We start from the raw sequence: 15,064 nt of genomic DNA, 5'->3' as shown, positions 1-15,064 counted from the left end.
CCACATAAGGTCAATCCACTTGGCCATGTGTGATGTTTAAACGATCATATGCGTTACATGCAAAGAACACGAAGTGAACTGATTTGAAGAATCTTAGTAATTTACTTGGAAATGTACCAATCCTAGACTGTTGTGATCTCAGGCTTGCTCTTGAGACACTTACTGATTCTTGTTAAACGCCACTCAACAATATTTTCAGCTATATGGCGGTGGTCGGAAAATAATGTCTGCACCATACAATCAAGTGATCAACAACATGAGCATAAATCTACGCATCCCCTGGGATGCAATGACGTGTCAACCAAGACAGACAGTCTGACCACCTGGTCCTGTTAGTTTCCTATTGCTTGTGGCATGCATGGGTTCGTGAAGGCCAATTCTAACTCATAACTTCACAGATAGAGCTCTTACAGAATGTTGAGAAGTAATTAAAGTGTATTCATAACAACTACTCTGTGATTGTAAACTTTATTCAAAAATAACATATGAGAAATATATAGCCAAAACACACAGTTCTTAAAGTCTAGCACAGGTATGCCAAATACCAGTGTAGTAAATAGAAAGACTCCTCAGGTCTTACAGCTTCACATCACTGTTTTGTTTGATTGGCATTACTAGAAGCTGGTAAGTGATAAGAGGGGAAGATTAGGATCGCATCATATGCAATAAAGAAGTTGTTATCCATAAAGAATCTTACCCTCTTTTCACATCACTGTGTAACCACCACACCATCAGCTCTCATTGTTACTGAGAAGTTCACAGCAAAAAGAATGGGGAAAACCTTCTGACATAAGCTTACTTAACTTAAGTCATGTCTTGATGTATCCGACTAAAGAATATTTTTACCTCCATTCATGAGGATCTAGTCAATGAATGAAGAAATGAGTGTCAGTTTTCTAATTCAAGGCAACATTTTCACATCACATCTGTGGCACCCTTTACATGGTACAGTTTCACATCTAATTGGACAAATCGAGAAAGCGTGACATTCCACCAAGTGACCTGTAGATGGGAAACAATATAAGCAAACAAAAACACAACATTGCGTCATCTTTTCCCATATTTCACAAATCAAAGTGATTGTACTGTACAGCAAAAACATTCAGTTAGTCCTTGAAATCAGACATTCCTAACAACAACTTCCTACATGACTACTGATTAATATATATCATGTGTATTGTATTTGGGGTAAAGTTTGTATTGATACACTTCCATTAATACAAAGTACTGGATGAGGATGTATATATCATTACACCTGTATTAACAGGATGTAGCTAGAGGTTCAATCACCCTAATTTAGTCTGTCATCTGTAGTAATATCTGATTTTATGGGCGGATGGAATGAATGTGTATGATGTCAATAACAGGTGGGCTTAATAAACAGTTCAACATGACCAACAATTAAAAAGGGAAGCACCACAAAAATGTACGTGAATGTAACTGTGTATAAACAAACACATGTATTATGGTTGCATATACTTACAAGTAAACGTATGCACTATCATAACCTCATAAGTTGCAGATGAGGAAATAACTTTAAGACTTGATAGTCTACTTGGGTACATGTAAAATCACTTGAACTGATAATGTTTCCACAATACAGATTTTGTTGTTGATTTTTAAAAATAGACAACATATTTAACATTGCAAAGCCAGCTGAACAAAGGCGCAACATGATGTACAAATTTACTTGCTCGACAGGAAAAATACTGGCCTTGGAGGTCGGGTAATGAGTCATTTCCACCCCTGACAAGGTGTGCAGTTACTTGTTTCCGGGGCCAACTGGCATGTGTTTCATCATAACATAAGTGCATACAAGCTGAAGTGCATTATTTTGCAAATGTTACTTATGTAATGCAATTGAGAAAACTTGTTAGTATCAACAATACACAATACTAATTCGAAACAAAACACATTAGGCTAATTAAATGTGCAAACAAACCTGTGGCACCCTTTGCATGGTACAGGGTATGTCATTATTAGAAACATCGGGTATTATTATTCAAATGAATATGATTTAAGAACAAAATGTAACAATTGAAGAAAATCTGTATAAGAAAATATAGAAATGATTTGTACATAAACGTAGAACTAATCAACTAATATTGTCTTAAAATTCAATATCTATTTGTAATAGAATGATCATAGTATTAATAACTGGTTTGGAAATATGCCCATATATAATTCTCTGTGATGTCATGCAACTTTATTATCATTATTATTATTACTGGATATTTATATAGTGTACATATCCAAGCAACTAGTGCTTGCCTGAGGCGATGGTATATTTTTCCCTCGATCATTGGATGTGAATCTCAATGGCACATTCAATCACCAATCTCAGCTCCCTTGGGAGCAACTCTTCTGCCCCTAGATGCACCAAGTTTTATGTGGCTTTCTCATTCTAATGAGGTACCTTTTTACAGCTGGGTCAACTGGAACACATTGTCACAGTAATTGTCCAAATTTACTGCATGTTGCTGCACCCACAACTAGGTGTTTGCACCAATCCATGTGACCACCATCTGGTCATATACCAACGGATTCATGGGTTCTTTTCAGTGCACAGGGTCCTCTAATGTGTACTAGGGGTTGTGACAACATGGAAAGAGTCTGCACACAAAGCTGACTCCAGTGTCTTTACACCCAGTCACAAATGGACTTGTTCCTGATGTGGGCACCTCAACCGCCCGGATCATTGCCATGGATTTTCTTTAGACAACTCGCCCACCATCCCCTCATATGTTCATGTCTTCTGTTGCAGTAAGATTATATGTCAATGGCTTGTTTACCAATCCATTTCGTTATATATGGCATGTTTAAAGGCAAAAGAACCAATTGGAAATTCAAATATACACAAACACATTATCTTGTGAATGTACATTAATGGCTTCATACAATGATACAATCAGCAGGCATTTTGACACAAGTTCAACCAAGGAAAATACACATACATATTTAAACAGGAAGTTTTCTCTGTTGATCATTTTGACCTATCAATCCAGAAAGAAGTGAGGTAAATAATGTCCAACATGTGTAAATAACAGTTGTAAAATTAATGTTTCGCATCTGAAATTTATGAACAATATACTCAACAAAACAGGGTAACAAAGAACATTCTTCAGGACAGACGTCTTGAGACAGCCCAAGAAATGACAGGCTTAATGAATGTGAATATTGGGTAATAAATTCAAAGACATACACTTGACATGCTATTCATTATGTTCATAGAAACAATAACAAAATAATTCTTTGATAGTGAGTGGGTTAGTGAGTGTTGTTTTATGTCGCCTGTAGCAATATGCAAGCACTTTAACCAGTAGGATACCCCACCAGTCCAAATCTTGACATGTTTGACAGGAACCATTAACATAGTTAAACATAAAATAGTGTTCACTATTATCCTGCCTGACTTGGATATATCCCATTTTGATGTGCCGCTTGATACATAATGCACAAATTAAAGGAAAAACACTCCTTTTTAAAAAACTTGAACATTCATTTCTAGTGATGGTAAAAAATTAATTGAATTTATGAAAGGTTATGGTTCCATTCATCAAATTTACAAGTGACTCATACAACTGTGCTGCTAAAAGCATGATATTGTACCATTTTCATAAACATGAGATTCATGTGTTAATGTATCAAACAGCACAAATCAATTGTATCCTGCCTGCTTGTTGAACAGTACAAATCAACTCTGGGGCACTAAGCAGCTGTCAAAGAATAAAACCTGTCTGCTTAATGTTAGTTGATGACACCTTTGTTGTACAATATGAGTATTAGCATGACATGTCAATAAGCTTTCATAAAACCACTAAATTCTGCTTTGAGGCGTGACAATAAAAGTCGATGACACCATTGTTGTACAATATGAGAATTAGCATGACATGTCAATAAACTTTCATAAAACCACTAAATTCTGCTTTGACGCATGACAATAAAAGATGCGGAGTCAGGGGTACCAAGGCAATTTCCATGCAAAGCATGTCATACATTTATATGGAAAAGAGAACTGTTTGTTAAGATAGATAATACTGTTATAAATAAACTTACATGGTTTAATAGAACAATTAGTTTAACAGAAATAAACTCAGTGTATTGCATTTACAATGTGGAGGTTACTTCAATACAAGGAGGGATTGTTTAAATGATACAAAAATATCAAAGGATATACAATGGTGTGATATATACTCAAAGAGTTAAACATGATCAATTTTCTGTTCACCTGAGAAAAAGCACAGTTACATACTACAGTGAATCCTAACTGCATTAATTATGTGATGGATATTTGTGAATGAATTAGGATCACTGAAATATGAGCAAAATAAGCTGTGTAAATCTATTTCTACAAAATTATCATCATTGGCAAATGGAAAGTAAAATTTATCTCAAAGATCAAGGCACTGGTGATGAGACATGACAATTTACAACTTATGGTGATATAACCATTTTACATTAATATGTTTCACACATTAGGACAAATGTCACCTTTATGTTTTAGTTCTAATTCCAGTTTTCAAATCAAGATATTAGTAACTAAGAAACTACTAAGTCAAGACTTATTCTGCACTTCAATAAATGTGAGTCATAATATTGAGCAAATGAGTTCAGTTACATCATTTTGTCTAGCTTTATTTGATGCCTACTGAGGTAAGACTGATGGAAGTTTGGTTTAATGCCACATGGGCACACTATCACAGCTAAGCCACAGGAGCTAAGGAAGCAAGTTTTACATGTACAGAACTTTAGTGATATCCACAAGCATGTAATATGGGGCACCTTAAATAGCTGGCCATCCAAGACAGTTAATAAGTTTAATGTTTTATTTGTAACTATTACGTTGTAACATTCAATTGTTTGTTGACTAAAGGTTGCATTGGATTGGAGGTCATTTATCAAGAAAGACTTTATCATTAAAAACAAGAAGATAACATGAATACATAACATGTTTGTATGGGTAAGTTCTTTATATTCTTCATACATTTCAGCATTTCTTGCTCATTCATCAGGTTTGACTTTGAAACGTCATGTATGTCCAGACCAATTACATTTCTTGCTTTATGGATTTTTGTCCTCAGAAAACCTGAAGGCAGGAGAGGAAAATAAAAATAAAAGCACTAGTCAAATAATATTCCTTCTAAATACTAAAATATTGTAATTTTGACAATTTATGAAGTGTGTATTGGGCAAAATACAATCTAAAGAAATTTTTCTTGTAAGTTTATGTTTTTGGCTCAATAAAACATTCCGATTGTATATTTTGAGCAGGAACAATTAATTTTTGTTTCATTTTTTATTAAAAAGGTATGACTAGCAGATCCATAAAACAATAAATAAAATTGGTCTGGCCTAAAGAATGTAAAGAAAGTTAAAAATGTGTCATGTATTCATGTACATTCAACTAATAAATGAATGCCTTTGAAGAATTAAAAGGTGACTCAGTCAAGACTTTCTAGTTTGTAAATAACTGTCTTGACAGAGCTAAGCCATAACAATTACATACAGCATTGATTTAAACAGTATTGGCTAGTGGGGTGAACGAACATGAAGTCAGGACCATGTACTTTGTTAGATGGAGACTATTTTCAAGGCAAACAAAATTAATAAATCACATGAACAACGAATCTGGAATGCTTCTGGTGCAAAACTATGATCCATGTTTAGTCAGGTATGCTGAAAATATTTTGGAAACAGACAACATTTTTCTCTCACCTATGCTAGGGCCCATGACTACGCTCATTTTCATTCTCTATTAGAACAAGTTTTCCCAAAAAATGTAATGACCATATCTGGTTTGATATACTGGACAAAAATAGTTAGGGATATATGTAAATTTTGAATTTTTGAATAATGATCTATTTATTCACTGACACACTGATGAAATATCAGTCATAAAATGACAATATCCCTAACTTATTTTGTCCAGTATACTTTGAACAGTATTTCAGTTTTTTCACTATGGAGGGCTACAGGAGGTTCAAGGAAGTTACCTTCGTGGCGAAATCTAAGAACCAACTGAACATCCAGGGATCTTAGAGCTGCAAGTAGTAGATCCTGGCACAGCAAAGACCTACATCTCACTTCAGAGAATGAATAATTTTACGAAGCAGTTGGGTCATCTGGGTCCCTAAAGGACCAAAGTTGTCATCATAGTCTTTGTACCAGGGTGTGGACCATCACACAGATGACATCCTTACCTTGTCAGCCTGCTGACGGGGTTATCATCTTTGGTCATGTGGACAAGGTGTCCGATTTCAAGTAAGAAGGTCCATGGTTAGAATGCTAGCATGAGACTCTGAAATTGTATGTACCAGGGTTAACATCCTTAGTCTAGTGGACAAGAGTACCAAGGTTAATCTCCTTGGTCTTGTGGACATGGGTACCAGGCTTAACCCCTTGTCCTGTGGACAAGGATACTGGGGTTAATCTCTTTGGTCTAATGGACAAGGGTACCATGATTAACCCCTTGTCTTGTGGACAAGAGTACCTGGGTTAACCAACAAGGATACCAGGGTTACCCTCTTGGTCTTGTGAACAATGATACCAGGGGTAACCTCTTTTGCCATGGCATCCAGTTTTCTTTGGACCTTTTAAATTCATGAGAGTAACAAATAGCTACAAATAGGAATGATCAATGGCAGACAATGTAGAGGTGATATGTGAATGGTAAAAGATTTCTTCTGGAGTATGATTTGGTCGTTTGACGTTTACAGTGTTGAAAGAAGTATACACACTCATAAAGGTTTGTTGACATATGAAATTCTGGAGTAACAATGGTACATCAATTGAAATACCATGCTGTGCTATAACCTTTTAGAGCCTAAACATCCACTGTTTAGGATTTCGTTTCCAAATCAAAACTATACATGTATAACTCTTACACATGCTGAAGATTTTGGGTGGTAAAAGTGATCAGAAGGAGCAGTACACAGAAACGATTTCATAGCTCCCTTTTTCTCATGCACCCTAGAAGAATCTATTAAGCAAGCATCATGTCTCAATACCTGATGGCCTTGATAGGCCAAGCTTCCAGGTATAGATTACATGAAATCCTGGGCATACTTGGAAGGTATGGACTGAAGCCCCATGTGTTCCCTTGTGCGGACCTGCCCCATGCCGAACAACTGCTTTCAATTCTCTCTCACTTATATATACCACATACACACTACTGTCATATTTGGATGAAACTCACAGCATTCCCATACCCAGGAGAAAACTACGAGCATTAACTGAGAATGTGACTACATATCACATTACATTGTATCAGCAATTAAACCAATTGCTGGTATAATTTACTGTATTTTTTCTACATCTAAAACTTTGGTACAAAAATTACCATGAGAAAGACTAACCCATTTTTTATTTTATATTTAATTTTCATTTTATTTTTATTGATTTTTTTTGTTTTCAATTGCATTTTTTTAATATTATTTTTAATTTGTATTTTACTGATTTTTTAAAAATTTTCAATTGTATTTTTTTATATTATTTTTCATTTGTATTTTTATTGATTTTTTAATTATTGATTTTCTTCATCTCATCTTTGATTCCACTGGGTGGAACCTTTTCACAAATGGAAATTAAGCAGCTCAACAGCATCAACATATAAATATGGATACAGTGTTTTGTAGACAGGATCAGGGCTACCTACATACATCAGGCTTAACAAAGCTCGTCATTAGTTAAGTACCCTAAACCCTTTCTACATAGCTGCCCAACTCCCAGATTCATCTGGGCCATGTCCTACAAGGATCAATAACAGTATACATGTGTACTTATACTGTGTTATGTCCAGATTGTTTGTACATTAGTTCCTTCAGAACAAACAAAAATAATAAACAACTACAGGGGAATGAATCCTAGGTATGTAATTACTATGTATGACTACTGGGGGGGGGGGGACAACTATTATGATTGTGATAGTCAGTTGCTATTAAGACCAACTATTGCAATAGTACTGCAATAGTTTTTATGTCTTGAATAGTCTCATTTGAGGTCATTCCCCAAAATAATGTGTAGTTCATATGAAATAAAACCAAGCTGAAGTAGTTTTAGTTTCTTTTGGTGACTGACAGGAAACTTGAAACCCAGATTAAGTAAACAGTTAGAGCATACACTCAAAGATGCTGTAAGTCTTCACCCAAACATCCTGTATTTTGCCCTTCACATTTAACAACATTTAAGCACACAGATGCATTCATTCCATACTACTGAGGACATAATATCTTTTTCACTAGGGGACATTGTTGTGTCTCTATCACCAAGACAAAGATTATATTCTCATGGAAATGATTAAGGAAACACATGAAAGTACAAGTGTTCCTTTATTTATTCTCAGAATTTCACCCACAGTGCAATATAATGTATGCAAAGAAACCTGGCAAATAATATAGGAACTCTTTCATGTGTTCCCTTATACGTTTCCATGAGCATATCAGAAAATGATACTCTTCTTTTGTTCCTTTTCATTCATACAACACACCTTTCAAATGTACCTCCATTTTCTCTGAGATTTACGGTTGATTTCACAGACAATTTGGAGAGAAACTCTTATGAATACTGTATTTGACAGTTTTCACGGAAGTTTTAAGTATTACTCTACTTATATTACATCTACACATCTTAATGAAACCGTTATTACTCAAACCTGTAGACCAGATATGATGTACACACTACATACATTCCTCACACATACCATCGAGCTGTAATTCTCAATGCCTGTATACATACAGACCAAGTTCCGCTCCAATAAGGAGTGACAATAAAGTCTTTTACCTTGGGTCAATCAAACCACTATTACTTTGATGTCAAAATACTGATGAAATACTGGCACCATATGTAAGTTCCAGCAGTACTAAGCATGGCAAGTGGAACACCAACAGACTACCACAGCTCATCCTTCAAAACTTCTGTCATCTACCACACTTAGTGCAACCAGCCAGTAGGAATTACAACCTAATAACAGTCATGTGGTCACTGTTCCCAAACATTTCTCAATATTGAAAGGTAGGTTTGGATTCCAACCAGCACCCTCAGAGTCAGGCACCTAATTGCCAGCACACAAAGCCAGCTGCCTAACCCGCTCAGCCACCGCGACTTCAAAAAATGAAAGTCGGACAACTGGTAGACTAGACTGCGTACTTTGTGTATCCGTCTGATAAGTGTAAATTGGCATGGCTCCCACAGCAGATCAAAAGCTATGATTACACAATGCCTTTAAGAAAGTGGTCAGATGCAACATATGTCATATTTGGGATTTAACATCCTTAGTAAAGCAGAAATTCTAGTACTTTTCCCATCCAGGATTCCAAACCTGCACCCTCAGAGTCAGGCACCTAATCGCCAGCATACAACTCTGAGGGTGTGGGTTTAAATCCTGGATTGGACTCAAACTAAAAAGTACTAGAATTTGTACTTTACTAAGAAAGTGAAATCCCAAATATGACATATGTTGCATTTGACCACTTTCTAAATGGCATCGTTTAATCATAGCTATAATGAAATGTCAGTTGGTCCATTATTTCAATTTTAGCAGTGCCTTTGTTGTTTATTACTACAAGCTTACAACCTTCCTAACACTGATATTTGCTGACACTACATGCTGCTCCAGATGGAAAATGTACACGAGGAAGTTTGAAAAAGTTCCACATATAAATTTCCCCTACAGAAAAAAATATTACCGACCCTACATTAAAAGATGTTCACACAAAGAGTCAGATAAACAGTGATAATAGATATCTTGAATGCAAACTATGGTTTGGTTGTTTATTTGTTGTTTGAACCTTAACGTCTCTTTCAGTAATGTTCTGGCTGGAGATGGTCAATATCTGACAAAGCCTGGGCGAGACAATGCAGTAATTAAAATCTAGAGCATTCACCAAACACCATTATGATATGATGACATGTGTCAACCAAGTCAGCAAGCCTGACCACCCAATCCCATTAGTTGCCTCTTACGACAAGGTTAAAGACAAGACCATAAGTGAACACTAAGAAGTGTTGCCTTAATGGGACAGTGTTTTGGGATGATACTGTCACAATCTATATGGCTCTAGATGAAACACCTCTTGATAAATGACCTTCAATACCTCAATAAGTGACTCATTAACAAATATTACAGTTAAAATACTTGCATTTATGATAAAAGACAAGATTTATGGTAAGCGTTTGCTGCTGACATAGTGTTTGTGGCATTTTAGTAAGTGGACTTACATATTTTCAGATGCTATTTAACAGGAATACAGCCGACAGCTTGAGACGATTAGCTTCTCCAGCTGTGCATTTGGAAAGTAAGACATAGATTAAACACATCTGAAGCAGACTATCCTGTTCTTGTATCTATATTTGCATTGTATTGATCACAATGGATTTTACACATAATATGCCGAAGGTCTTTGAAATATCATTTAAAGATATTGTGACATAATATTTGACTACTGTCTACTAGTATCTTTTTCACCTTGACATACAAAATACGATCAGTGACTCAATGGTAGTTGATGGTAGGATGAAAAAGCCTGATAATGTAGGTATATGACAAAATGTTCAAGCATAACATTGTGCTATATCTCATGCATCAACTCAACTGGGAACAATATGACCCCAGTTCTGAGATAATATAGTCTATTTGGCACACATTCCTCGGCATTATTGAAAACAGTAAACATATATAACATTAATATGCTGATATAACAAAAAAAAAAATGTAAAATCTAAAAAATATATCATGGATCAGTGAAAATTGTTTAGCATGGTACCCCTGATGCAAAGCAGAATTGAAAGTGTACATATTGTATACAAACTGGTTATTGACAAAAATGTCACAAAGTTCCTGACTAGAATAACCACTGATAAAATGCCTGCTACTGTGTCATTGTTCGAAGCCATATATGTAAAACCATGATGTCAGTGATCAAAGGCACCAAAAATATGCATCATATATTAACAAAAGCAAAGCAAAATATTACCATTAAATTACCTTCTCTGAGAAACCACATCGTCTTTATAGGAATTCAGAAAGTATCCATATACAGGTATCCATATATAGGTATCCAACTCCAGTGTCTGATGACAACACAGTAACAACACAGAGGTACTATCTGTACAGAATGTAGATGACTCCTTCATCCTTTAGTTGACCTGAGTTGTCTTCCATTTGAATGTTTGCTTTATGAGATTAGACTGTATACTGTAAATCATGAAATTAACCAACAACAAATTGATGGCCATGGCAACCCTATTACTAAAGGTTTTATGATGCTTTTAGCAATATTCCAGCAACATCAAGACAATGAACACCAGAAATAGGCTTCATACATTGTACCCTTGTGTCGATTTGAACCCATATCTTCGCTGTGATGAGTTAACACTTTAACCACGAGGGTACCCCAAACCATTCATAGACGAACACGAAGTCTAGCCCCAAAACAGTGTCATTTTCAGCTCTGTTACAAGTCATTGATTCTTGTGTGTGCAGTCAACCTGACAAAAAACACCAGTGTGTCTAGCAAAGTATGAGAAAAATTGTGCATCAAACAAGGATCGGTCAGACATTTTCATTCTACTTTCATGATTTACAGTTATTGCCTAATGGCTTAGCACTTTGCATTGTTCTATTTCAATTAGTTTCAAAATATCTTAAAAATTACCCTCATGCAAATTATCATAACTTTTTCCTAAAGATGACATGTCCTGTAGTCATCATCTTCTATAACTTCTGTGAAAGTCACAAGCAAATCATACAGTTTCCACTTCCAGATGAGAATCAAACAAAATGTCTTGATAAGTACTTCTTGTATATCCATATGTACTATAACATTTACATGATCCAGCAATTGAACAGGACTGCAGGTGGCATAACTTGACAGAAAGAAGTCACTGCCTTCATTGTTGTAAAGTCTACACATGATACCTGCTGCAAGATGCATAAGTGAAGTCGTGATGGTTCTACTGATTCAAGGACTTAACACAGATGCTGATCTGGATCCTTACATGGAACAATTGACCAACTGATGTATGTACACTTAAGTCTACATATCTTCTCACAGTGATCTGTTTCATGAAGATGTTATTGTTCTCTACAGCTTTTCACATGAATATCTCCATGACTGCAGGTGGTGTACCTTTTATTTCCTTTGTAAGAAGTCACTACCTTCATCATAATGAGACATTCAGCACACTGTAACGTGGTAACACTCATATAATAAATTCTACACAGGTCAACTGATACAAGAGGCATCAGTGAAGTCTTGATGGTTCACAGTATCAAGATGCATGCTGTAAAGTCCTTCTGGACAGGATCCTTACATGGAACACACATACTGATGTATGTACACTTGAAAACGCAGAGATCACAGGACATCCCAAAGCAAGTCATATCAGAACATCTTTCACAAACTTACGCTAACCAATGAAATAGGAAACAGGCATCGACAGCAACCAGAAAGCAGTTTTTTCAAACACTGTAGTAATAGTTCTGGACTATTTGATTTATTTCAAACTATGCAGTGAAACATTTTTGAGAAAGTCCTTGATTAACAATTTAAAGGCTGAAGGCAAGGAAATTCTGAAATATGTAATATTTGGTCGAGATTGTGTGGCAGGCAAAGTCCATTCCGGTTCAGTTTTTTCCCATTCCGTCAGGAGGTAAATGATTTTGATTTTGACAGACAGTCCATGATTGTTGATTCTTTGGATTGGGCAATGAAAACCAATCCTTGTTGCATCATAGGAAGCCACATACTGACTTTCCCTCTGGCAAACAGCACTCTGACTGGTCTGATGAAGATCACTCTGATGTAACACATGATGTGTTATCTTCAGATCTATGGGTAGTGGTGGTAAAACCTAAGACTTAACTCTGCAGGGATTGCAACCTTTGCTGCATTCATCAGCTACTGCTCAGCTGCCGGGATATTGATCCTGTACTTTGTAAGGCATTTTCTTCAAATCTGGAAAACAAAATAATAATAGCTTATCCATTACCTGATGCTTCTGGCGAAACCCTAGTACTGCAATGGGGATAACACTTTGTTAACTACTATATTTTAAAGAGAATACATCAATGTATAATCACAACTTCTAAATAAAAGGCATGCATGAAAACTGATAAACCAATCAAGCAAATACATGCTCATTTCTTTCATACAAATTCTTTTAAGAGAGATACCTCACAAGTAATGCTTGACATGTTTGGCTCATTTGAGTTGTTTAAAGTTTTAACCATAGAATACTTTGTTAGAAAAACAAAACCTTTGATTAGAATACGCACATACTAGATGACTCATAAGTCATCACTATCACCACCATTGCACTGTCACCACGATCACAAGGGAACATAAAATACTTACCTTTTCATCATTTCTGTATTCTCCTGCACAATATCTTTTATCGACTGACTTTCTTCCAACAAAGTTCTCAAACTGAAAAAAAAGAAAGTAGATTGTTGGAATTGAAACTCTGAAACAAAAAACTCTCAGCCTCTGATATACTCTTTAGGTTAATCACTATATTACTTAACATGCTTTCAGTGCTGTAAAGAAAGAAGCTAGGACGCCATCCCTAACTGAGGATGTCATAGCATACTCCACAGTGACGTCGTGACAACTACTTCTGTTTGTTTGTCAGCAATTCTCCATGTGTTAAGGGAAGAGATGGGTTCATATTTACATCATTTCTGAAACAAGATGTTCTATCCACCTGGTTTGTTATTTGTTGATGGGTTCTACCTTTCAGATGAACCTTATCTGAAAGCCTCAGATTATGTTTACATGTATTTATGCATTACAAGAAAACAAGTTCTCAATACATATTTTCAGTTGACCTATGTTTCATTCAGTGACCAATGAAGAAATTCAAATAATATTCAGACTGAACTTTGAATATGACAGTTGAGAGTTGAGTCAATATATTGAGGACAATATATAGAAATTATTCACATTCATGATTCAGGTATTTCGATCAATGACGGGTGGAGAAGCTCACTTTCAGGGCATAAATTAACACTCAATTCAATTGTTGTAACACAGATTTATACAAAGAAAAGGTAACATTTAATGTCTGTGAAATGACATTAAACAATTAAATAACATGATCATGCTAATATCTAGTAGATACTTGTGGAGACCCATGAATATAGCACATTCTGGACTTCTGCTACCGCATGTCCACAGATATTGCAGATTCAAACAGCACTCTTTTCTGAGAGAGTTGGGACAACAGTCATTGATAAAAAGGTGAAATAAGAGTGCGTTCCTGTTTTATACCGCTTTTAGCAATATTCTAGCAACATCACCTTGGAAAACACCAGAAATGGGCTTTACACATTGAGGAATTGAATCCAAGTCTTTGTCAAAGGCTTAAACCACCCGGTTACTACACTGCCCCATGACAGACATTACCTGATCAGTTGGCCAGGATTCTGAAATATCAGGCACGCTCTTTTCGGTGTTCAATGACACAGGTCTCCCGGCTATTTCAGTCATTGAAATGCAAATACATAATGCCAAAGATGGTTTGGCACCAAGGTACATACTCTGTGGTTATGGCAACTGATGGTAACAAACTTAGACCGGGTTTGTACAAGGCTGCATTATTGGCTCCTTGCGTGCTGGTGCTAGCTCTTTGTGTTTCCTCAGTGACACAGCTCTCCCCGAGTCCAGTGTCTTTGGTCTTTGCAGCACCCTCAGTGGTGACTTCCGCCATGCTTTCTGACATAGGCGCTGTTGGAGTCTCACGATAGTTTGCTGCCCATTTCTGTACGTTTATCAATGCCTCCTTTGCCTTTCCTTCCAGCTAAAGAACAAGAAGCAAACCTAACATAAAGACAACCATCTAGAAATAATTGTGCAAGAAATACTAGCCACTTCTCAGGTAAAAGGCCTAAAAATGTAAAATTTCATGTCCCTTTGAAATATGAATAAACAGACTTCACAGAAAATAATGCTACTGAATCTGAATTTCAGTTTACACTGATAAGCTATCATCTGTGCAGTGCTGATTTTATACAGGTCTGAAAATATACTAGCCATATAAAGAAACTGGGCATTGTCAAAATATCATC

At 36.0% G+C, this 15,064-nt stretch overlaps 1 protein-coding gene across 6 annotated transcripts in view; it reads right to left on the bottom strand.

Annotated features, from left to right (window-relative positions):
* Window positions 1-12,476: 12,476 nt before the first annotated feature.
* The window catches only part of LOC137297111 (serine/threonine-protein kinase TBK1-like), a 120,893-nt gene continuing 118,305 nt past the window's right edge, over window positions 12,477-15,064 (bottom strand). For all 6 annotated transcript variants that reach the window (XM_067829099.1, XM_067829102.1, XM_067829098.1 and 3 more), the window contains 3 exons: window positions 14,537-14,796; window positions 13,353-13,424; window positions 12,477-12,953 (listed from right to left, as the gene is read on the bottom strand). In XM_067829099.1, the coding sequence (XP_067685200.1) occupies window positions 12,893-12,953; window positions 13,353-13,424; window positions 14,537-14,796 (393 nt within the window). In that variant the 3' untranslated portion in view covers window positions 12,477-12,892. The remainder of the gene's footprint in view (window positions 12,954-13,352; window positions 13,425-14,536; window positions 14,797-15,064) is intronic.

The sequence above is a fragment of the Haliotis asinina genome, chromosome 9, assembly GCF_037392515.1.
Source record: "Haliotis asinina isolate JCU_RB_2024 chromosome 9, JCU_Hal_asi_v2, whole genome shotgun sequence".
Taxonomy (NCBI): Eukaryota; Metazoa; Mollusca; class Gastropoda; order Lepetellida; family Haliotidae; genus Haliotis; species Haliotis asinina.
The sequence above is the reverse complement of the archived record's forward strand: the minus strand, read 5'-3'. Positions and strand labels throughout refer to the sequence as shown.